The 25,900-nt window shown below is 37.4% G+C and overlaps 1 protein-coding gene across 33 annotated transcripts in view; it reads right to left on the bottom strand.

The window, feature by feature from the left end:
- The window catches only part of Slmap (sarcolemma associated protein), a 113,186-nt gene that overhangs the window by 28,595 nt on the left and 58,691 nt on the right, over positions 1–25,900 (bottom strand). For 7 of the 33 annotated variants that reach the window (XM_090322598.1, XM_090322747.1, XM_090322589.1 and 4 more), the window contains exons 6-14: positions 24,796–24,891; positions 24,617–24,688; positions 24,207–24,347; positions 20,505–20,642; positions 19,453–19,621; positions 19,313–19,363; positions 18,831–18,881; positions 12,434–12,496; positions 5,268–5,327 (exon numbers count right to left, since the gene is read on the bottom strand). In XM_090322598.1, coding sequence (XP_090178724.1) covers positions 5,268–5,327; positions 12,434–12,496; positions 18,831–18,881; positions 19,313–19,363; positions 19,453–19,621; positions 20,505–20,642; positions 24,207–24,347; positions 24,617–24,688; positions 24,796–24,891 — 841 coding nt within the window. The remainder of the gene's footprint in view (positions 1–5,267; positions 5,328–12,433; positions 12,497–18,830; positions 18,882–19,312; positions 19,364–19,452; positions 19,622–20,504; positions 20,643–24,206; positions 24,348–24,616; positions 24,689–24,795; positions 24,892–25,900) is intronic. The other 26 variants (XM_090322836.1, XM_090322704.1, XM_090322697.1 and 23 more) reach the window with 7 other exon arrangements.

The raw sequence follows: 25,900 nt of genomic DNA, 5'->3' as shown, positions 1-25,900 counted from the left end.
CTGTCTCCTCTGGAGCTCTGCCCTTGTCTTGCCACTAGAAAGGTATTTATTGTTAGGCCAGGAATGTCAATTAGACTCCACACAGTATGTCAACTCAAGTATACACTTGGAGACCTAGTCAAGAGCAATGAGGCTTTCTGTGCCTGGGTTCCAAATACTAAGAACTGTGATCTATTAGCCATGTCTGCTGTTCTGTTACCCAGGCTGTACAGTCTAATATTCAGGTAACTGGAAGTAGTCTGAGGCCATAAGCTGCAAGTAGCTTTCTTTTGGACATTTCCTACTTGCTGCTTCTCCTGAATCTACTTTATAGCTGCTTAAACTGGACTCTGCTTGTCAGGGCAACCTTGCTTGCCTCATTTTTCACTCTTTTTGTTTCCCCTACTTTCAGGAGTTTTGTCTTGCCTTTGTTTTTCCTTTTCTTTTTCTACTTGGTCATATGAAGCTCTGTGATACCTTTCAGCTTTAGAGGTCTCTTTTCCAAAGAAGAGTATTTCCTAGTTTTCTGTCGGCTTAGAATAAACTTTAATTCAATATTTAGAGTTTTAGCTGGGAAGATAAACTACTTTAAAGAAGCCAGGTGCTTGGGGCTGGGAATCTGGCCTAGTGGTAGAGTGCTTTCCTAGCATGCACAAAGACCCACGTTCCATTTCCTAGTACCACATACATAGAAGTGGTGCTGTGGCTCAAGTGGTAGAGCGCTAGCTTTGAGGAAAGCCCAAGGACAGTGCTCAGTCTCTGAGATCAAGCGCAGGATTGGAGGGAGGGGAGCTGGGTGCTGCTGGCCCCTATAATCCTAATTATTCGGGAAGCTGAGATCTGAGGATTGTGGTTCAAAGGCAACTCCAGGCTGGAAAAATCTCCACTCTTGTCTCCAATTAACTGCCAGAAAACCAGAAGTGGAGTTGTGGCTAAAAGTGGGTGGTAGGACACTAGCCTTGAGCAAAAGAGCTCAGGGACAGCACCCAGGCCCTAAATTCAAGCCCTACCACCAACCAAAAAAAAAAAATTATATATATATACATACATATATATATATATATATAAAACACACACACACACACACACACACACACACACACACACACACACACACACACACACGTTGTTTTGGCAATACGAGAGTCTACTACTTGAGCTATGCCCCAAGCCTTTCTTGCTTGTATGTTCTTCAGATAAATTCTTATGATTTTGACAGGGCTGGCCTTGGATCTCCATTCTCCAATCTCTGTCTCTTGCATAGCTGGGATTATAGACATGCACCACCCTGGCTTGTTATGAGATAAAGTCTCACTACCTTTTGCTCAGGTTGGCTTTGAACCAAGATTCTCCTACCTCTGCTTTCCAAGTAACTGGGATTATAGACATAAGCTATCATGACTTGCATCATCCTACAGTCATACAGAGGCAAATTAATCTATTTAAGAATAAACCACAAACTTGTTTGTTAAATACGTCATTTGAACTATGATGTAATTCTTTAATTAAAAAAAAAGAATAAAACACAAGATACAGCAAATGGTGGAAACTCTGTGAGACCCTTGTCTCCAATTAACCACTAAAAAGCCAGAAGTGGAGCTGTAGCTAAAATGGTTGAATGCTGCTTTGAGGGGGGGCAGGGGGTGGGGAAGCCCAGGGACAGTACCCAGGGACTGGGTTTAGGCCCATCCATCTATCTATCTAATCTAATCTAATCTAATCTATCTGTACATCGCTGGCACACTGACACCCAAGACAAGTGCTTTACCATATGAACCATCAACATTTTTGTTTGTATTTTGTTTTTGAGATACAGTCTCACTAAATAATGATATAAGCCTGGAAATCAACATCATATTGTTTCTACAGTATATATACATACACTTTATAGCCAGACTGAAAACGTTGTATTTTAAATTGTTTTATTATCATTTTTAAATAGTTTCATTTGTATTATTCTTTATGTGTATGTGCCAATAACGGGTTTTGAAGTTAAGAGCCTGGGTGTGCTAGGGCTTTGCCACTTGAGTCACAGCTTCACTGCAGCTATATTTGGTGGTTAGTTGGAGATAAGAGTAGTACTTTCACCAAGACATGTGAAAGGGTATCAATGTATGTGAATTAATGCACCTTCTATCTGGCAAATATCATGTAACTCTTTTATTAATTACAATAAAAAGTATTTTTTTTAAAAAAAAGTAGTACTTTCTTGACTGGGTTGGATTCAAACAGCTATCCTCACATCTTAGTCTTCTAAGTAGCTAGGATCACAGGTGTGAATCACTGATGCCTGCCTTTGCATTATCATTCTACTCACTATGTGGACTTCCTAGCCATATTTGTTTAATAAAGGTACCTATCATTAAATAATTACATTTCTTTCTAGTCAGCTAAGACTGGCTTAGAATTTACTTATTGCCCAGGCTAGGCTCAAGTTGCAGTCTTTTTTTTTTTTTTGGCCAGTCCTGGGCCTTGAACTCAGGGCGTAAGCACTGTCCTTGGGCTTTCTCAAAGCCAGAGCCCAATCACTTGAACCACAGTACGACTTCTGGCTTTTTTCTATGTATATGATACCGAAGAATCAAACCTGGGTCTTTGTGCATGCTAGGCAAGCACTCTACCACTAGGCCAAACTACTGGCCCCTCAAGTTGCAGTCTTTCTGTCTCATTTACTGAGTTCTGAAATGACAGATATGTATTGCCAGTCCTCATTGCTTTTAATAAGCATTGAAACAAACATCCTTTTGTGTGTGTAGTTGGGGGGGTGGGGAGGTACTTGTCCTGGGGCTTGAACTCAAGATCTGAGTGCTGTCATTGAGCTTTTTTCCTCAAAGGCTGGTGCTCTATCTCCTGAACTCTATTTCTGACTCTTTAGTGGTTAACTGAAGATAAGACTTTCCTGTCTGAGATGGCTCTGGAACAGCTTCTCAGATCTCACCCTCTTGAGAAGCTAGGATTACAGGTGTGAACAACCAGCTTCCAGCTCATTCATGCATATTTATCTAATTGCTTCCTTAAGATAAAAATCAAAGCTCTGTATGGTGGCACAGACCTGTAATCTCAGCATTCAGTGGACTGAGGTAAAAGGGTTACAAGTTCAAGACCTATCTGGACTACATGAGATCTTATTTCAAATAACAAACAACAACAAAAAAACAGCCCTCAAAACCAATCAAACCAACAAAAATTTGGAAGTGTAACTGCTGGATCAAACACCATACCCTGTTTTTAATTTTAAATTTTTATTAATTTATTGTTTATGTGATACCAATCTACACACCTGCCCAGGATGGCTTTGAACTTCAATCCTCAGATTTCAGCCTCAGATCAGAGTAGCAAAGATTATAGGCATGAGCCACTGACACTTGGCTTTGTTACCTTTTTGTCTTTTTTTTTCTTCATTTTTCTGTCTTTGGGAGGGTAAGGGGAAGCATAGAAATGGAGGCACAAAGTAAAAACAAATGTAGCAGTCATGTTGAAAATAGCCAGGCGTGGTGGCTCATGCCTATAATCCTAGCTACTCAGGAGGCTGAGATCTGAGGATCAAGGTTCAAATCCAGCCTAGGCACAAAAGGACCTGACATTCTTATCTCCAGTTAACCTCTAGAAAACGGGGAAGTGAGGCTTGGCTCAAGGGTAGGGTGGTAGCCTTGAGGTGAAGAGCTCAGGGACAACAACCAGGCCCAGGGGTAGGGTGGTAGCCTTGAGGTGAAGAGCTCAGGTACAGCACCCAAGCTGAGTTCAAGCCCCAGGACCCACAAAAAAAATTAAACAAAGAAAGAAAGAAGCCACACAGCTTGTGGGTGGGGATGGGAGGGAAAAATTGGGATAGTGCAAGGGAAAAAAGTAACCCTGTATAGAAAGAATGTACTCTTTACCTGGCTTACATAAATGAAACCCCTCTATCCATCACCTTTGTATTCACAATAAAAAAAATTAAAAGCCAAATTCTTCAAAACTTTCAATGTGTATTTTAGAGTATATCTAAACAAATCATTAATAGTATACAAATTTTCAAAGATGATACCATGTAATTTTAAGCAAATACATCCTGAGATGTAATGTATTGCTTAGAGTTCTAAGACAGTAAGATACTATTCTTTTAATAAGCACTGATTCTGCCATTCCACCATTTCCACTCCAGCTTTATTCACACTTCAAAGTGCCAGCTACTCAACCAACTGATCTGAATAGGTACTTAGGTGATGAAGTAAAACCTATTTTAAAGTCTGTTCTCATCTCATTTTAGTAAGATGAAATAAACTGCCATATGTACTAAAAATAGTTCACTGTTCTGCCTGTTTGCCAGAACAATATTAGTGCTGCATATTTTAGGCATTCTTTCTCCAAATATGGTATCCACCATGCACAAAATCCAGAATGAAAGCCACCAGATAAATGCAATAACACTATCTTTTAAAATACACTTAAAAGCTAAATGAATCTAGGTGTTATGACGAAACAGAATGACTAAAATTAAATGTTCTAAAATTTTATCATTGTTTTAACTGACCAAAAAGATTAGAGGTCTATTTTTAAATTTTATATCAGCAAAGTCTACTAAAAGTTTTGCCATGATAATGATCACATTCCACCGGATTTGCCTAACTTCTGTACGCATAAAAGTAACTTGATGTTTTAAAATTTACTTTTCTTCCCTAACTCCGACAATGCAGTACAAGGAATTAATAAAGCAAACTACTTCACTGTAACTGAACTGTTTGTCCTCAAATGTATGACGATTCTACTTTGATAAACTCATTCATTTCATTTAAACCATACTAAGATGTCAAAACTTAAGGAAATACTAAATATCACAGAAATTTAAAAAATACTGCATTCTCCCAAGGAAATGAGAGCATTTTATACTATCACGAAAAATACTTACATTGTGTTTGATTTAAATTTTTTTTATCAAAACTGAAAATACCCAGGCCCAGAGTTCAAGCCCCATGACCCAAAAAAACAAAAACAAAGCTGAAAATAATACTGGTGGTCAGACAGAAAAATCATATACAAATTTTAATACTACAGAAACCTGTAACAAGTATTACTTTCAAAAAACCCATACATAGGGTGACTTTAAAAGAAACTTTCTAATTAAGACATCTTTCTTAAAGGACAAATCCAATTATTTCTTTATATAATCTGATACTATTTTTTGGATTCCCATTTTGAGCGTCATAAGAAATAATCTGATGGTTAAAATATTATGACCTTGACAATTTACACTAACCTACATTATGCAGAAGAACTGGCAAAAATCATAGAAAAATCAGAGAACTAACCTTTTGAAAGCTTTGTTTCTTCCACCACGTTGGTTAGATGCCCCTCAACGATCAGCTTCTCTGCCAAAGAAAATAAACGTCACCATCCAAGCCAAACTAAGCAGCATTTCTCTGAGCAGGGCAGTGTAACACATTCCATGACCAAATTTAAAGATGGTAACATTACTCCAGGACCAAGCTTGAACAAAGAGCTGGAACCTGAAAGGGGAGCTAAGAAAACTTAAGTATGATACAGCAATCAGGTTACCATGGAACTAGGGACAGATTTCACCATACTTTAAAAGTTCCTTTACATAATGGAAGAAACAAAAGGTGCAATCCTCTTTAAATCTAGGATATTGCGCTGAAATAAAGGAATTCTGAGTAGTTGCTTTACTTATATGAAATAAAAATTATCTCATGACAGTTCACTTTTCCCTGTGGATACAATTGAGCAGAGGCTCAAGTAAGATACTTCAAGTAAAATGAATTTTAGAAGAGTTAAACCACTTAGAGAAGTATTGTTCATAGAGGATTTTCTGTGAATATACAATGTACATAATATAAATATGTGTGAACACACACACACACACACACACACATATATATATATATATATAATTTTTTTTTGGCCAGTCCTGGGCTTGAGCTCAGAGCCTGAGCACAGTCCTTGGGATTTCTCAAGGCTAGAGCTCTACCACTTGAGCCTCAGCACCACTTCCAGCTTTTTTCTATGTATGTGATACCAAGAAATTGAACCCCGGGTCGTTGTGCATGCTAGGCAAGCATGCTACCGTTAGATCAAACTCCCAGCCCACAAGTAATATTTTAATAAATAAAAACGTAGTTCTAGCTGAGTTCTGGTGGCTCACACTGGTAAACCTATCATGATTCAAAGCTAGCCCAGGCAGGAAAGTCCATGGGACTCTTATCCCCAATTTACCACTGAAATATGCAGTAGATGTTTAATTAGTATTTTTTAATACATACTTGAATTGGGATAATTATTAGTATTATTATTGTGGGTCATGGGGCTTGAACTCAGCTTGGGCGCTGTCCCTAAGCTCTTCAGCTCAAGGCTACCACCCTACCCTTGAGCCAAGTCCCACTTCCATTTTCTAGAGATTAATTGGAGATAAGAGTCTCAGGTCCCTTTGTGCCCAGGCTGGCTTTGAACCTCCTCAGCCTCCTGAGTAGGTAGGATTACAGGCGTAAGCCACTGCACCTGGCTGGGACAATTATTTTAATGTTTCCCTCATCCTAAAAAACTGAGAATTAAAGGAAGGGGTGCTGTGGCTCAAGGGGTAGGATAGTAGCCTTGAGCTGAAGAGCTCAGGGACAGTGTCTAGGTCCAAAGTTCAAGTCCATGACCAAAAATAAATAAATAAATAAAAGACTGAGGACTAAAAAAAAATATGCAAAGAAAGTTTTGGATAGTAATTGGTATATAAAACTTAACAATAATTAGCTGCTGATATTCTCATTATTGGTAATGTTTTAGGTCATATCATCAAATCTGATGAAACACTAATTGCCTACAATTAAAATATAAAAACACAGGTATCATCAAAAATAGTTCCTAAGCATTTAATCTCAAATGGGGGGTGAGAACCTCAATGCTTTCCTGTAGGAATAGTCAATACCATCAAAAAAGGTGAGAACTGAATTTGTACTGACTTTACCCTATTAGAGATTCAAGAGAGCTTCCATGTAATAATAACCAGATGTCATAAAAGATCTATTTAGACAACACTGGTGGCCCTTGCCTATAATACTAGTTACTCAGGAAGCTGAAATCTGAGGAGTGGGATTCAAAGTTGCCTGGGCAGAAAAGTCTCCATGAGGCTGGGAGTTTGGCCCAGTGGTAGAGTGTTTGCCTAGCATTCATGAAGACCCTGGTTTGATTCCTTGGTACTACATACATAGAGAAATCTGAAAGTGGTGCTGTGGCTCAAGTAGTAGAGCTCTAGCCTTGAGAAAGCCCAAAGACAGTGCTCAGGCTCTGAGTTTAAGCCAAGACTGCCCCCCCCCAAAAAAAAAAGTCTCTAGGAGACTCTTATCTCTCCAATAAACTATTCAAAGCTGGAAGTAATGCTGTATTTCAAGTGGTAGAGCACAAAGAGGTACAGGGATAGTGCTTAGACATTGAGTTCAATCCCCAGGACTAGGACCCTATTTAGCTCAGCACAATTGAAAAAATGCACAGAAAAAGAGTAGCAGGCTTTTGTTTTGTTTTCCTGAATACTATGTAGCTCCGGTTAGTTTTGAATTTGTGAATCTTGCCTCCGCCTCCTAGATCCTAGACTAATAGGCATGCACCTCTGCATGTAGTATTTTTGAACATTTTTCTTCTCTCTCTTTTTCAAATGTAGACAGCAAATATTTATTTTGGCTTTTTTTCTTTTTCTTTTTAATTTTTTATTGTAATTAATAAAAGGGTTACATGATATTTGCCAGATAGAAGGTGCATTAATTCACATACACTGATACCCTTTCACATGTTTTGGTACCCATTACCCTCCCCCCCACCCCACCCCGGCTTTTTTTTCTTTTTGCATTTCTTTTATGTGTGATGCTTGGGATCAATGCTAGGGCCTTATATATTATGCTAGGCAGCTAGCTGCTCTGCCAACTGAGTTATATTCCTAGCTCCCCCTGACTTTTAAAATTTTTTTTATTTTTTTGCTTCCTATCTTTTTAAAACTCCTTTTATTTAAGGTTACCTTAAGCCACATATATTTATTGTGAAAAATAATGCAAAATACATAAGAGCACAAAGGTACAGACCAATAAATTATTCTTTATTTCTTTTATATGTTGTGGGGCTTGAACTCTGGACCTGGGCACTTATCCTGAACTCTTCAGCAAGGCTACAGCCCTACCCCTTGAGCCACAGCACTACTTCTGGTTTTCTAGTGGTTAATTAGAAGACTTTAGTGCCTGGCTGGCTTTGAACCGTGATCCTCAGATCTCAGCCTTCTTTGTAGCTAGGATTACAGGTATGAGCCATTGTACCCATCTTTAATTATTTATTTTTAGTTTTGCTGGTCCTAAGGCTTGAACTCTGGGTCGGGGTACTGTTCCTGAGCTCCTTTTGCTCAAGGCTAGCACTCTACCATTTGAGCCACAGTGCCAAATGATTAATTGGAGATAGAGTCTCAAAGACTCCCAGTGGCTTGAACCACTGACGCCTGGCTGCAATTTTTTTTTCCCGAGGAGGGGGCAGGAGGATGGTCATGGGGCTTGAACTCAGTCTGGGCACTGTCCCTGAGCTCTTCAGCTCAAGGCTACCACCCTACCCTTGAGCCAAGCCCCACTTCCCATTTTCTAGAGGTTAACCAGAGACAAGAGTGTCAGGTCCTTTTGTGCCTGGGCTGGCTTTGAACCTTGATCCTCAGATCTCAGCCTCCTGAGTAGCTAGGATTACAGGCATGAGCCACTGTGCCTGGCTCATCAATTCTTATTATACAAAACATTCTGCCTTTTCATAAAAAGTCTCAGGAACTATCTGTCTTAAAACACAAGAAGCAAGAACAAAAAAAAGAGAAAGGATGCAGAATTCAAGGACAGATTGAAAATGAAATGTAATGGGCCAATTTTAAGAATAACAGAGCTTTTCTAAAAAATGAACAATCTATATACCAGAACATTGATGGCATAAATGAGACTATTACCTATCTACAATTATACTAATGAAAATCTAGAAGAAATGCCAGGACGCTGGCTGCCTTGGGAAATGACAGGTATAAACAATATATCTTAAGCCAGACAAACCAAAAAATAAAAAACTAGAAACACGTAGTTTATAAAGTATTGTTAAAATAGGGACAAAAAATTACTGAGAACAAAGAACCACAAGTATATTCTATTCTTTGCTACAAATAAATGGCTGTAAGAAATGAAAATTCAAAAAGCTGTTTCATATAGAATATTTGATCAGAAAAATCCTAAATTTTCTAAAGAGGCTGACCTCATAAAATGATGAAAAGAGGATATTCAGTTATACAGCAACATTAACTCTGTATTTCTCCAAATAAGGGGATTTTTTTTTTTTTTAATGAGAGAACCAGCCTTAGCTGGAAGGAGAGAACAGAAGAAGTATACAGAGATAGTGGCTTTAAGTTCAAAATTGAAGTGGGAGGCAAGAAAAGAATGTTTTGAAAATCAGGGGGGAAAAAAACCTAAATAAAACAGTAAGACCTGAAACATTAAGATAATTAACGTTGCACTTAAGAACAATAACAAAAATAGTAAACTTGGATTAAGGATACAAAGGCATGCCATTCACCTCAAGTACTTGCTAACTATCTCAACAAGACAGAAATGACCCTGTAGGTCATACATAGTTGGTTTCTACAGAGTAAACTGCACGGGAAACTTGCTCTGTCACCCAGCAGTAAAGTCTCACCTCCTCACGATAGACAGTAGGAAGAGACAAAGGGGAAGATAGCAGTCAGAGAAAGCCATCTTCACTGTGCCCAGGGGGTGATAGCATATCCCCATATTTTCAGAGAAAGCCTTTACCTTTGCTCACACCGACATAAGCTAATCAAGTGGCAAAATTCATAAATACACCCAAAATACTTAAAAACAACCAGTTAGCTCAGAAAGCATTTCTTTTAGGCAGGTGCTGATGGCTCATGTCTGTGTAATTCAAACTACTGGGGAGACTAAAGTCTTAGTCAGCTCACGTAGGAAAGACCACAAGACTATCAAAAAGTCTGACTGATCACCAAAAAGTTAGTAGTGGCAGTATGGGGTGGCTCAAGTAGTAGTACACTAGCCTTGAGTACAAACGCTCAGGGATAGTACCTAGACCCTTGAGTTCAAGCCCCAGGACAGGCAGAAACAACAACAAACCACTACATTTCTTTAATTATACAAAGGGGATTTCACTGTTACCTTAATTCCAGTCAAACTCACTCCTTCTATTACGTTTTCTGACCCTATCTCCACCCTCCTCTCAAAATAACTTCAATAGGTTTCATTGTGTGTTTTCATAGCTGCTAATAATCTATATCAGTTTATCAAAATTCCATCATACTTGTCACTATAACTCTCACCCCTTGTGCTTTCCCCCACAGTCTATGTCTCTTTCCCAGGCAGAATATATCTTTATCAGAACACAAAAGTCTCAATGTATCCACTAAGTTAACAAAGTAAACCCGAAGAAACATTTTCAAGGAACATGATGTCTCTAAAGAGCAGTCCCTGACCTCAGCCCCCTGAACAGCTACTGGTACCCAGCAGCAGGAGCTTTTCTAAAAGCTTCTGCATTTCCTTAAATATCTGTAAGAAGTATTACATTTGATCTGTTGAATTTGTGTTCATAACTAAAATAAAAGAGTTGTGGCCCTTACAACCCTTAAGTTCTTCTAAAGTTGTGGGTGGGGACTCAATATGCATATATACTCATGAAATGTGATTATAGCAGAAAAATGTAGAAAACCATTCATTTCAAAGGCAGAAATGAAGGGAAAAAATGTCCAAGTGTTTGCCTGATAAAAAGCATACTTATCAACATCATTAATCTATATGCTGAATTTTACTTGTCCCTACGAAGACTGAGAATAACTCACCTTTTGGTTACTATAGATTAAAACAGTAACATGATTTTCAAAGAAAAAGAAATCCAAAATAGTTTTGTTTAGAATTCAGCAAGGGTCTAAAATTAACTCAAAAGCCAGCCTACAATATCTTTAAAATATGTTTTCTTGGGCTGGGAGTTTGGCCTAGTGGTAGAGTACTTGCCTAGCATGCACAAAGACCCGGATTCGATTCCTCGGTACCCCATACATAGAAAAAAGCCAGAAATGGTGCTGAGGCTCAAGTGGAAGAGCTCTATCCTTGAGAAAATCCAAAGACAGTGCTCAGGCCCTGAGCTCAAGCCCAGGACTGACAAAAAAACAAAACAAAACAAAACAAAAAAACTTTTCTTTCTCTTCCTTTTCCTTCCTCCCTTTCTTAGTAGTGAGCGCTCACTCTTGAGCGCTCTAAACGATGAGTAATGGCCCCAGTCCTTTTTTAGTCCACATTCTTTTTTCATTAGCACCAATTGTTTATATAAGGGGCTTTCATTTTGACATGTCCATATAAGCACACAGTATATTTTAATCAGACACATCCCCTTTCAGCCCTTTTGTTTTTAAGATAAGATTTTGTTAACTTTGCCCAGGAAGACCTTAAACATAAGGTCCTCTTGCTACCTACCTTCTGCACAGATGGATTAGTTATATGCCATCTTACTCAGGCTTGTCTTCAAAATATTCATAAAGACAGCCTTGTACAATTTCCCAAGAGTAGAGGTGACATCAGACCATGAGACAATCTGATACTACTCCCACCAGAGAAACAGAAAGCTCCTATTGCCCTGAGGGCCATCTTCAGAGCAGATGTCCAAACAGCAATTATTTTTAGTAGTGCCATTTAATCAAAGAAATTTATTTTAGGACCTCAAAACTGCTGGGGACAGAGGCCCCTAGCTACTGGTAACTCTAGCTACTTAAAAAGCTGAGACTTGAAGGACACAGTTTGAAAGTTAAAAAGTATAAGCATCTCAAATAATAAAAAGCTGGGTTCAGTGGATCATGCCTAACACTCCAGTAATGTGGGGAACATAAAGAAGAAGACTTTAATCTAAGTTGGATGGAGCAAACAGCAAGCACCTATTTGAAAAATAAGGAAAACAAAAGTGCTTGATGTGTAGTATCTTCTCGGCAAGCACAGTTCAAAATTCAAGTCTATGAACCAGAACTTAAAACAGGTTATTATTACTACTTCTTCATTAACTATCCACATAGAAAGTTTAGGTGCATGGCACTGCATTTTACTGCCTGCTTGACAATGACTTTTAAGCAGTAGGTTTGAAGTATATGTGCATGCAAGCATGTGTGCGCACGCAAGCATCTGTATTGTGAAATGCTCAGCTTCATGAAACAAATATTTTCTCAAAAATGGAGAAAAATTTAAGCCCCAGTGCACACGCACACGCACACACACACACACACACACACACACACAAATCAAGAGAAAAAAGAAATAGTATGAAAAGATTTGTTGGTCTCTGAATCTGAAGATGGCTCTTTGTGTACTCATATATATATATAACATATGCATTGAGATCCTCACTTTTTTCAACTTAACCCCTAATTTCATAAAAATCAATGTGAAAAATACTCTGTACTCACTCTGGCATTCTATGAAATGATGAATAAAAGTGCAGTCCCCGCCACTCTTTGAAAGCAAGTGCTCTAATAAAGAAAGAAACACCTTTAAGGATAAAGTTTTTGCTGCCTTAGTAAATCAACAGCAAATGTAGGAAATGTGGCATGTATTAACATGGGTAACACTGAGTGAGTAGAAGTAATAAAAGTTGACTACATTTTACTACTAAAGCTGACATATTGTGGAGTTAAAATTAAAGACTGAAATTTAAGATGATATAATCATTTACAAGTTAACTTTTAAAGGTGCAGTTTTTATCCAAAGAGCTAAAACAACAAAAAATCCCACCCAAGTATTTTGTCTTAAAAAGCTTCTCCTAATAAATCTTTCTATATTACAGCTTAACAAATATTGAGACATTGTAAAAATTGGTTATTAGTATACTTTCAAATATGTTTTCCAAAGGCTCTCTTCAGAGCTATTCAAAGAGGCAAAAGCTAAGAAAATTTAGTAATACTACAAAATAATCCCTTGAAATTTCTATTTTTGTACTTTCATTTCCACAAATAATCCTCTCCTTTGAGTCCCTTAATCTAAATCTTAGATACTATTAAACACTATATTGTTTATCTCTGTCCAAATGATCAAATTTAGCTTCTGTAGATTTTAAAGTAAGAGCTTCCTAAATAATGCTTCTGAGGTCAAATGGAACTTGGTTTTGAAAATAAAAATAGATAAGGAAAAGCCAAATTATAAACATAGCAGTTTACTAAGTTTCAGTCCTTTTCATGCAATGGTCTTCAATTACTTTGATTAGGATAATAACTTCTGAAGCTAGATAAGAATTTTCAATTACATGTTTATATCCTTCACAAATTTTAGAAATATTGAATCTATATTACTAGTGATGATTATCTGAAAGGTGTACAAACACTAAAACCAATGGCAGAGGGCACACAAGACAGCACCACGCTCACTGGAGACCTCATTGCATCTTAACACACACCTCTCATACATTTAACTCTGCTAGTAACTATCCATTCTTTTTTTTTTTTTGGTGGGTCATGAGACTTGAACTTGGCCTGGGCCCTGTCCCTGAGCTCTTCAACTTAAGGTTACTGCCCTACCCCTGGGCCTGGGTGTTGTCCCTGAGCTCACTGGCTCAAAGCTACTGTCCTACCCTTGAGCCAAGCCCCAATTCCTGTTGTTTTCTAGTGGTTAATTGGAGATGAGAGTCTCAGGTCCTGGGCTGGCTTTGAACCTTGATCCTCAGATCTCAGCCTCCTAAATAGCTAGGATTACAGGCATGAGCCACCGGGAGCCCAGTTGTGTCCAACCACTCTTGACATCCTTCCTGTATGCTCCCTTCTTTACCTCTCAAATTGTCATTTTCCTTTACCTACTTACATAGTATACTCCATTCTACTTTTACCATCAGTGTAAGACAAAAACATAGGCAGAAAGGATTGATGCAACTCATGTTTTGGAGTGATTGATGTGCAGAGATACACTGTAGCCCTTCAGAAGAAAAAACAAACTGTTCACTGTAATAACAATATGAAAATCAAGGAATTTGACAACTCCGAAACAATTTAAGGTGTAACAGAGCCTCAGTAGATTAGCAAATGCCAAGATAAAAAGTTATTATTATTATCAAACTCACAGCCTAGGCACTGACCTTGAGCTTCTTTTGCTCAAGGCTAGCACTCTATCACTTGAGCCATCACACCACTTCTTGTCTTTTATTTTTTTTTTGCCAGCTCAAGTCCTGGGCTTGAGCTCAGGGCCTGAGCACTGTCCTTGGACTTTCTCAGGGGTAGAGTTCTACCACTTCTGGCTTTTTTCTATGTATGTGGTACCGAGGAATGCATGAACTCCATACATTCTAGGCAAGCACTCTACCACTAGGCCAGGTACAGAGGAATTCAACACAGGGTTTCATGCATGCTAGGCAAGCACACTACCACATCCCTAGCCCAAAAAGTTTTTTTAAAATAAATTCTATGACAACACCCTGAAAACCCAAATTATATAATACCACATTAAATATATTTGGAGCCAAATTTTAATGTCACTAAAGGTTTTATGAAACTTAACCTGAAACCAAATTCCAGACTAATATCGAAGGACTTCAGATGATATTTATAAATAACAAGCTATCCTACAAATCATCCTAGAATCTCTCTGGTTTGAATATATCTGAACTCTACACTAAAATATTTACTAGTGTAGTTCCAAGTCTATACTAATATAAGATAAATGCATGTGGATTACTTCTACAAAGACTTTTTTTTTTTTTTTTGACAGTCCTGGGCTTGAGCTCAGGGCCTGAGCACTGTCCTTGGACTTTCTCAAGGCTAGAGCTCTACCACTTGAGCCTCAGCACCACTTCCGGCTTTTTTCTATGTGGTACCGAGGAATCGAATCCGGGTCTTCGTGCATGCTAGGCAAGCACTTTAACCACTAGGCCAAACTCCCGGCCCTACAAAGACTTTTTTATGCACATAAAAGTTTCAGTTAGTATATGTAAAGGATTTTGTTGGTGACAATTTTCTATTACTTGAATTTAGGTTTTGGGAATTCACTCACTAGAACTACAAAAAACGCATGCCTCTGATAGAACTGAAAGGAAGCAGGTATTTATGGGAGGAAGAAAGGTGGTCTGATTCTAAATAAGGTTATAAAAATGCAAAATAAACACATATGCAAGCACAGAGAACCACTACACTACTTCAAGTGTACTTTATGTGTAAATTTCCTGTACTATTTTTTAACATCTAGTATATTTAATCTTCAAAGGAAGCTAATTTGAACCGAGATATGCTATAAGATAAAATGTGCTATTTTTCAAGCACTTAGGCAAAATTACTATGAAGTGTTTCATTAATAATAATCTTAAAATATTTTATTAAAAGATTTTATTAACACTGATTTTTACATCATATTTCAAGTGTCATGTTTAACAAATAAGTATTCAAGAAGGGAATCTCTATATGCAATCACTGGCACATAAATTTTAGAAGAATTAAAATTAAGCTGAGTTTGTATATCATAGATACATATAAAATACTGGTTTGAATAACATTTTGGATACTATAAATTAAATAAACATATCATTAAAATTTGTTTTACTTGCCTATTTCTTTAATTTTTATTTTTATTTTCTTGTGGTGGCACTGAGGTTTGAATTCAAGGACTCTACTTCTTGAGCCATGGTCAGACTCCTTTTTCACTTCTGCTTTTCAAGTAGGGTCTCATGACTTTATGTGAGCAGGACCATAATCCTTCTACTTACATCTCCTCTATATAGCTAGGATTACAAGTATATGCCAGCATGCCTAGCTTGTTGGGTTTATTTTTTGGTCAGTTATAGGGCATGGACTAGGGACCTAGATGTTGTGCCTGAGCTTTTGTGCTCAAGGCTTTTGTGCTCTACCACTTTGGCTACAGCTACATTTCTGTGATTTTTTTCTGTGGTAGATTGGAGATAAGAATCTCAGGGACGTTCCTGCCTGGGCTATCTTTGAACTGTAATCATCAGATCTCAGCCCCCTGAGAAGCTAGTATTACAGGTGTGAGCCACAAGCACCCTGATGCTTCTAGCTTTGTTTTTGAGATAGGATCTATTTTACTTTTTTGCCTGGCTGGCCTCAAACAGCAAGTTGCCTGTGTCTGCCTCTTGCATATAGCTATGTTTATAAGCATATATCCCTTTTTGAATTTTAGTGTGCCTAGCAAACATTTTAAATTATACTTGTGACTCTAGTTACATTTCTTTTAGCATTGCTCTATACAAAGATATACTTGAATTATGATTACAAAAGATACAAAAAAATTCCTAGCACAAAATCTGTGTATTTAACAGCTTTACTTATTACATTTAAGTAATTTCAGAGATGGAGGCCACTAAGAAAAGTATTATTTCTAAACACTATTATTATTATTTTCCCAGGCTTGCGCACAGGGCCTGAGTACTGTCCTTGGGCTTTCTTAACACTAGTGCTCTACCATTTGAGCCACAGCACCACTTCCAGCTTTTTCTATGTGTGTGATATCGAGAAATCAAACCCGGATCTTTGTGCATTGTAGGCAAGCACTCAGCCACGAGGCCAAATTTCTGGCCCTCTAAACATTTTTGAAATATAAACTATATCTGGCGCTCTTTCTGCTGTTTAAAGAGAAATTTCACTCTAAAAAAAAATCACAGCTACAGAATTTTGAGTAATTCTGGCATTCTTTGTATTTGTTATTATTTAAGTGGTTTACAATGGAATAAGTAATCCATCTTCCTCCAAAGTCCACTCTAAGTCTGCTATAATTAAATTTTTGTGTATATTCAAAAATTTCCTACTGAAGTTTCTTTAAAAAGATCTATTTAGTCATTCTTTTTTTTTTTTTTTTTTTTTTTTTTTTGCCAGTCCTGGGTTTGAGCTCAGGGCCTGAACACTGTCCTTGGACTTTCTCAAGGCTAGAGCTCTACCACTTGAGCCTCAGCACCACTTCTGGCTTTTTTCTATGTATGTGGTACCGAGGAATCGAACCCGGGTCTTCATGCATGCTAGGCAAGCACTTTAACCACTAGGCCAAACTCCCGGCCCCTATTTAGTCATTCTTACACTACTCTATCACCAACAAAACATCTCCAAATACATTAGTAGGAGAATAATAGCAATGAGTAGCCTTTAACTATTTATCTGTTAACTGAAGAAACAAGGTTCTCTGCCTAAGTTAACACTAAAACTATAATAACTAGATATTTAGGTCAAGAGTGATGGATTTGATTTAAAAGCACACATGCCAGGAAAAAAAAAAACGCAAGCAAATATCAGAAAATACAGAACCAAGTAAGGAAGATAGAAAAGAATTCATTTTATGTACATTAAATATATGTCATGAATAGCATCTAATAATTTGGTATTATGAATATAAACTACACCTTTAAAATTTGAAAACTGACATTTAAATTGGAAGATTAAAATGTGTTTTATAAAACATGTAAAAAAGACAAATGAGTTATTAGAGAAACTTTTTAAAGAGATTTAAAATTCATTAGATATGCATTATCTGTCTTAACCTTAATAGTTCATATATAGATGATTACCTGAACCTATTTTTCCAGTTGTTGATTAAAACCGAACCAAACCAACAAAAATAAATCACTTTCTAATTTTATCAGAGTTTACTGCCAAAGAACTATAAAGATATCCCTTGATACATGGAAAAATATTTAATAGGAAATTCTGGTACTGGTCTTCATATTTTCCACTAACTTATGCATTAAAAAACAAATAAAAAAAACCATACTGGGCATGGTGGCTCACACCTATAATCCTAGCTACTCCGGAGACTGACCTGAGGATCGAGATTCAAAGCCAGTATGGGCACTAAAGAAAGTGAGATTCTCATCTCCATTTAAACTCCTAGAAAATCAGAAATGATGCTGTGGCTCAGGGGTAGGGTGGTAGCCTTGAGCTGAAGAGCTTAAGGACAACGCCCAGGCCCAGAGTTCAAGCCCCATGTCCCACAAAAACAACAAACCAAACCAAAATGATGATAACAACAAAAAACTTAGATGAGACATAGAGGCTTGGCTTAGCAAAATAGCATCTGGCAAGCAAGTATAAGGCCCTGAGTATAAACTCCAGTACTGCCAAAGTGAGAGTGGGGAGGAGGCTGGGGATGTTGCTCAGTGGTAGTAGGGCACTTGACTACAATATCTAAGTACTTAATTCATAGCACTGAAGTAAATGAATGAGTGAATGAATGAAAATAAAATAAAACCATGAGATGAGTATATACACATAGTTAAGCATACATAGTTGAGTATACAAAGAAAACAATTTTATTCATTTAGAACACCAAATATCTAAATTTGTGGCATGAGATAACCCATGCCACCCAGGAAAAAAGTTTCGGAACAAGAACTAATGAAGGATTTTCTAATGGCAGAAACCACTAACCTCATTCTCCCTGATCAACGAAACATATATAAAGAAAGAAAGTAGTTTTGGGGATTGGCCTAACAAGAAGGATGAAGGCTATTAAATATAAAGCATTATTTCCAACTATAGGGGGGAAAGGCAGTTTTTAATCTGCCTATGGCTTTGCCTATGTTTGATACATCCATACATTATAAAAGGAGACTTGGAAACATAGCCTGATAGAACAAAATGGTAGCATATCTCTTGGAGGGGGTATTTTACTATTCATATAATTAAACTTCATTTTCCATATAGCAAAGGATACCTAAGAATAAATTGCAGCACTAAGTCTTTTTTAAAAAGATGTCTGATTTAAAAATACAATGATCTGAATAGTTTCATTTCAAACACTTAAAACCTTAAAATGCTTTTTTCCTATCCTGCTGAAATAGTAAAAAGATACCATGAAATTTTTTAAAATTAAGTATTTTTACACTACCTTTTTCTGTGCTTCCATTTATTTTAGGTAAGAAGTCATCAACTTGTATCCCTAGGATTAAGACAGCATATCATTGCCTGATCAAAGAATTTCATTACTTTAAAACTGGTTTCAAATGAAACCATTGCATTTGTGTTGATACATTAAGACTGTAGAGAAAACCTTAGGCCTATTTTTATACTAAGATTCAACTTGCCATTTTCTCTTAATTCAGGTCTAGTGGCTTTCTAGTGCACAAGGTTCTGCTATTCATGGAATTAAAAACAACTAATGCAGAATTTTCATTCATCCCAAGCACTGAACAATGGTGCCCACTAGTGGCAATAAAGTACCTTTTATAAGGAAATTTTCCAAGTATAGCTGACTCATGTCTAATATGTAAAACATCTTTAAAGAAATTAAATAACCAATGTGAGATGTAAACAAAGTCAAATGCTTCATGAAAATGGAAGTTTTAAATAAGAAATAAGGATGCCACCTACCTAAGCTGCTGCATTCTTTAAGAGTTTTCTCCTGAAGATGCTCTAACCGTACTGTAAATAAAAGTCCAAGAAAAAGGTATTTCACAGACAAAAAGGGAAACAAAGTCAAACTGAACCAATTTCTGGATTAGCTAACTTACCTTGTAAAGCTGTGAGCCTTTCATTGGTGAAATCATTATCAGCTTGCAATGCTTCTATTTTGGCCTGGAGCTCCTGTTCTTTTTCTTCCATTTCATCTATTTTATGTTGCAATTCTTTCTTCTCAGCTTGTCCTTTCTGTTGTATTTCCTCTTGTTTTCCCTCTGCTACCTGTTGAAGGAGATATATTATTTAAATATTTAATAGAACTTGGCCCTTGTATTAAAAGACCTTAGAAGTTTATTTTTATTATTTATTTATTTATTTTGGTCAGTCTTGGGTTTTGCTGATTTTCCTCTATTTTCAGTTGTTATAAAAGATACATAGGCTGGGTGCTGGTTGTTCACAGCGATAATCTTAGCTATTTAGCAGGCTGCGATCTGAGGATCACTGTTCAAAGGCAGCCTGAGCATGAAAATCTCTGAGACTTACCTCAAATGAACCTCCAGAAAATCAGAAGTGGCACCGTGGCTCAAGTGTTAGAGTGCTAGCCTTGAGCTGAAGAGCTCAGGGACAGTGCCCAGTCCCAAAACTCTAGCCCCATGACAGGTCCCCCTCCCCCAACCCCCCCAAAAAGCTATATTTCTTTTTTTTAGTCTCTTGTGGGGCTTGAACTCTGAGCCTAGGCACTGTCCCTGAGCTCTTCAGCTCAAGGCTACAGCCCTATACCTTGAGCCACAACACTACTTCCAGTTTTCTAATCAACTGGAGATAAAGAGTTCCTCAGTCTTTAGTGCCCGGGGTTGGCTTTGAACCTGGATTCTCAGATCTCAGCCTCCTGAGTAGCTAAGATTATAGGTATAAGCCACAGTGCCTAACATAAAAAGCTACGTTTATAATCAAAGGAAATTATAGAAACTTTTTCAAGCTTTCAACTTACTGTAGTAACAGAAGTTGGGCCAAACAGAATACAAGCACATTTATTTCACTAGTAATTTTAGTTACTACAAAATTTTATACCAATTACTATCCAGGAAATCTTAAACCTTAGACTATGTCTAAGTATGCTAGGAACTATTAGATTAATGTACTGTCTGGTTAATTATATACATACCTTTAACTTATCAGATAAATCTTTAATCTCATTAACTGCTCCATTATATTTATTGGCTAATTCTCTTAATTCTTCCTGAGTCCGTTCATTCATTTCTTTTAGGTGGGTACATTCATCTTCAGTATTACTCAGACTTCGCTGCAATAAAAATTCACAATCATTTATTTAGAATGAGTGTACATTTACTATTTATAATTCATTATAAATTCATTTTATAAAAAAACAGAACTCCATAGCTTATTCTATATCAGTGTCTGCCCTGGACATTACATAAAGCTGAATTTAAATTAAATTTAAATTAAAATGTAATGATTTCAGTTTACTTTGAATGTATACACATTTACAGACAATACAATCAAGAGTATTTAAAGATGTTAGTGGGTCAGGGATAGAAACAGGAAGATGATTAATATACAATTAACACTTTTTCTTTTTGTTGGTCATGGGACTTGAACTTGGCCTGGCACAGACCCTGAGTTTTTCAGCTCCAGGATACCACCCTACACAGTACCACTTTCAGTTTTCTAGTAGTTAATTGGAGTTAAGAGTCTCATGTTCTTTCGTGCCTGGTCTGGCTTTGAGCTGCAATCCTCAGATCTCAGTCTCCTGAGTAGCTAGGATTACAGGTGTAAGAAAGTAAACCCAGCTTTATAATTACACTTTTAAAAAGTCAACGGCTATAACTTCTAGCCTTGAAAGCCTATTAATTCCTTTTTCATTATGCCAGTCCTGGGCTTGGGCTCAGGGCCTGAGCATTGTTCTTAGGTTTTTCTCAAGGCTAGAACTCCACCACTTGAGGCACAGTGCCACTTCTGGCTTTTTCTATGTACATGGTACCAAGGAATTGAACCCAGGTCTTCGTGCATGCTAGGCAAGCACTCTACCACTAGGTCAAACTCCTGGCCTCTTGCTTGTTAGGCAAGCTCTCTCCAACATGGGCCACACCTCAACCCTGGTAACCATGGTCTTGATTTTTGCTGGGGCTGGACCATGATAACCTTTCCATCTGCATCTCCTGGGTAGTTGGTACGACAGACATGCTTCCCTACATCCAGTGTTATTTTTGGTTTTTGTTTGTTAGCTGTGGGGCTTGAACTCAGGGCCAGGGAGCTGTCCCTGACCTTATTTTGCTCAAAGGCTAGGGCTCTACCACTGAGCCACAGCTCCACTTCAGGTTTTCAGGTTAAGTGGAGATAAGAATCTTCATGGACTTTCCTGCCCAGGTTGGCTTTAAACTGCGATCCTCAGACCTCAGCCTCCTGAGTAGCTAGGTGTACAAGCATGAGCTACCAGCACCCCCAACTTTTAGCACATTTTGAATTAATCAAATGGCAATGAGTCATGTAGTATGAGCTATCGTAGTATTAAAGCTACACTTTCAGTATAGTCTGTAATAAGACATTTTAGCCAAACTGAAACCATTTCTGTGCTAATTTTACAGTAGTTCAAAGGGATAGCCCAAATTATGAATTAAGTTCTTTTTTAAAGCAATAAAACCTTTTTTCTTTTGTACTGGGAATTAAGGAACTCATGAATGTTACATGTTTCTAGCATTAGCTACACTCACATATCTCAAAATCACATAATTATTACTCCTAAAAGACCTAGAAGGGACCTTGATGATGTCCCTTTAGAACCTCTAAAATGTAACAGTTGCCTCTCTGGAGGACAGGTAAAGTGGAAACACAAGATGTTGAGTTTCTGGTCATACAGTGACCATTCTCAAATAGAAGAAAAAACACTGGCACATAAAATATTGTTACATCCATTGAGTTTATATAATGCTCTCATTCAGCATTTTTCCTCAAAGTTTTACTATCCAATCCAGCTTTATTCAATAAATTCTTTATAATACTTGGGCTTGAACCCAGGGCTTCATATTCTCACTTGACTTATATACTAGGGATTATACCACAATGTGTATACTAGGCAAGGGCTCTACAAATGGAGCTGTGCCTCTGGCCCTGGAAGTTAATCCTAATTAGTACAAATGCTAAGATTCTTTGGTTAGGCTTTTATTTATTAGTTATTAGTTACTTATTATTTATTTTATGACTTGGAGCCATGAACTCTAGAATGCAAATGGCTACACTAAGTATTTCTATCAGTAAACGTAGCATACCTGTAACTTCCCATGTAACAAAGTATTTCCTAGCTAAATAAAATCTAGGACGGGGAGTTTGGCCTAGTGGTAGAGTGCTTGCCTAGCATGCACGAAGACCCGGGTTCAATTCCTCAGTACCATATACGTAGAAAAAAGCCGGAAGTGGTGCTGAGGCTCAAGTGGTAGAGCTCTAGCCTTGAGAAAATCCAAGGACAGTGCTTAGGCCCTGAGCTCAAGCCCAGGACTAGCAAAAAAATAAAATAAAATAAAAATAATAATAATAAAATCTAATGGAATGGTATTGTCTGAAGTAAGGGGAGATGGAAACCAAGGAGGAAGCTCATGAATGGAAAGGGGAAGGTGGGTAAATATAGTCATAATATTTAATACACATATGAAATTGGAACTAATTTTAGGAGATGAGAAGGTTGGAATACATGGAGGATAAGAATAAAAAAAAGGGCCAGGCATGATGGCTCACGCTTATAATCTTAGCTCCTCAGGAAGCTGAGAATCTGAAAATCCCAGTTCAAAGCCAGTCTGGGCACTAAAAGACCATGAGACTCTTTTTTTTCATGTATTTTTTAATTGTAATTAATAGAAGGGTTACATTATATTTACCAGATAGAAGGTGCATTAATTCACAAACATTGATACCCTTTCTCATGTCATGGTCCCCATTTCGCTCCCTTCCTCCCGCCCCCCCCCCACCCCGCTCATCTTGATTTCCCCCTTCCCTATCCAATTTCAAATAACCAATTAAGCATATATAAAATACATAAGGTGAAATATTGTAACAATATGAGATAACCAAGGGACAGCAAAAGAGATGAGAGATAACATAGAAGACCATGAAACTCTTTTTTTTAGTATTTTTTTTTTTTTTTGCCAGTCCTGGGCTTGGGCTCAGGGCCCGAGCACTGTCCTTGGACTTTCTCAAGGCTAGAGCTCTACCAGTTGAGCCTCAGCACCACTTTCGGCTTTTTTCTATGTATGTGGTACCGAGGAATCGAACCTGGGTCTTCGTGCATGCTAGGCAAGCACTCAACCACTAGGCCAAACTCCCGGCCCCGACCATGAAACTCTTATCTCCAATTAACCACTAGAAAAGCAGAAGCGGCACTGTTGCTCAAGGGGTAGGGTGGTAACCTTGAGCTGAAGAACTCAAGGATAGTGCCCAGGCCAGAGTTCATGCCCCACGAAAGAGTGGTAGTGATCAAGATGCATTGTACTCATAAATTGAATTGAAATCCTTTTGTTCAATCATTTAAAGATAATAAAAATAAGCTAATAAGGTTTTTAAAAAACAATAAAGTATCATAGAATATTTGAAATATGTATGTTTTTAAATAACACTACTATAGGCTGGGAATTTGGCTTAGTGGTAGAGTGCTTGCCTAGCACGCACAAAGACCTGGGTTCAATTCCTCAGTACCACTTACATAGAAAAAGCCAGAAGTGGTGTGGTGGCTCAAGTAGTAGAGCTCTAGCTTTGGGAAAGCCCAAGGATAGTGCTCCAGCCCTGAGTTCAAGCCTCAGGACTAGCCTAAAAAACAACAAAAAAACACTACTATTTAGAACTTTTAGAAATAAAATACCTCAACTTCTGAAAGTTTTCTAACCACTTCAATTTTCTCCTGAAGAACCCGCCTCAGGGACTCTTTGGCTGTTGTCTCATAGTTGTGTTTATCTTCTTGTAATGCTATAAGTTCCTTCCGTAAACTATCTTCTGTTTGATTCTAGAATAAAAGAGATTTATAATCACAGTCAAGTTTTTTCTTTAATAAGCTCTTACCTTTTGAAAAAAAAAAACATTTATGATATCATTTAAATTTTGTCCTAAGGTACTTCTAAACAGAAATCATATTGGTACAGTATTAACTGAAGCTATATTTAAAAATTATATCAGTAAGTTATGCCTTTACAAACATTAAATCCCACTTCCAGTAAAAAAAAAAAAAACAGCCAAAGGCAACTCTTCTTTTTGTATTTGAGATTAAATACCTACTTTGGAGCATGCCTGTAATTGGTTTCCCATAACTTCTAACCGTGATAAGAGTCTATCTTCATCTATTAAAGCCTGTTGAAGAAAAATTAAATATGAATAAAATTCCAGACTAATTTGGTGCAAAAGTTTAACTTGTTTAACATGCAAAGGATTCTTGAATGCACAGACAACTGGAATACCTGCCAACCGGTATCTGAAGCCTCTTGGGTGATGGCTAGTAGCCGCTGAAGTGTGGCTAACTTCTGTTCCAACATCTGTTCCCGATGTAAGGCCTCCTAGTAACATGAATAACAAAAGAGAATCTAATAAACTTAACATGATTCCTTTAAAGAATAATCAATTTTCAAAGCATTTTGAATATTCTACTATGACTCCCCCTTGATGTATTTCAATATTTTGAATTTTATATAAATAGTATATTGTTATGATGATGATGATGGCAATGACTGGTGATACTGGGGTTTGAACTCAGGGCCTCATAGTTACAAGGCAAATATTCTATAATTTGAGCCATTCCCCAAGGCCTATAATCCTTTAAAAACATACAGGTCAAGGCCAGAAGTTTGGCCTAGTGGTACAGTGCTATGTAGCACACACAAAGACACGGATTTGACTTCTCGATACCACATACATACAAACAAACAAAAAATATAGGTCATGTTATTTCAGCCTCATCTGCTGGTCTGTAAGTACTGTTATTTATTATAGGAGATATGCCAGCTGCAACTTTATAGTCACTTGCTTCTGTTTACTTCTTATTCATAATTTCAAAAACTAGAAAAAGTTAATATTTGGGCTTACTTTTTTTTTTCTTTTTTTGCCAGTCCTGGGCTTGAGCTCAGGGCCTGAGCACTGTCCTTGGACTTTCTCAAGGCTAGAGCTCTACCACTTGAGCCTCAGCACCACTTCTGGCTTTTTTTTTCTATGTATGTGGTACCGAGGAATCGAATCCGGGTCTTCATGCATGCTAGGCAAGCACTTTAACCACTAGGCCAAACTCCCGGCCCCTGGGCTTACTTTTTACATGCTAACATAAAATATGTAGATCTTAGAACAAATTCATTTCAAACTAAAAATAATTTGTTTAGCCAAGATATTCTATAGTAAGTTTACTGTACAATATGATATTTTAAAATAGTAACTGCTTTTATTTTTTTCCTTTTAGGAAGTGGCTTATATACATATGTACATATATATATGTGAATAGTATGTGAATATATTAAAGAAAAAGTTGGGCATGTTAGTTTACACCTACAATTCTAGCATCTCAGGAGGTTATATCTG

This window comes from Megascapheus bottae, chromosome 2 (genome assembly GCF_031878675.1).
Source record: "Megascapheus bottae isolate mThoBot1 chromosome 2, mThoBot2.hap1, whole genome shotgun sequence".
Taxonomy (NCBI): Eukaryota; Metazoa; Chordata; class Mammalia; order Rodentia; family Geomyidae; genus Megascapheus; species Megascapheus bottae.
Note: the sequence above shows the minus strand (reverse complement) of the source record. Positions and strands in the feature narration are given on the sequence as shown.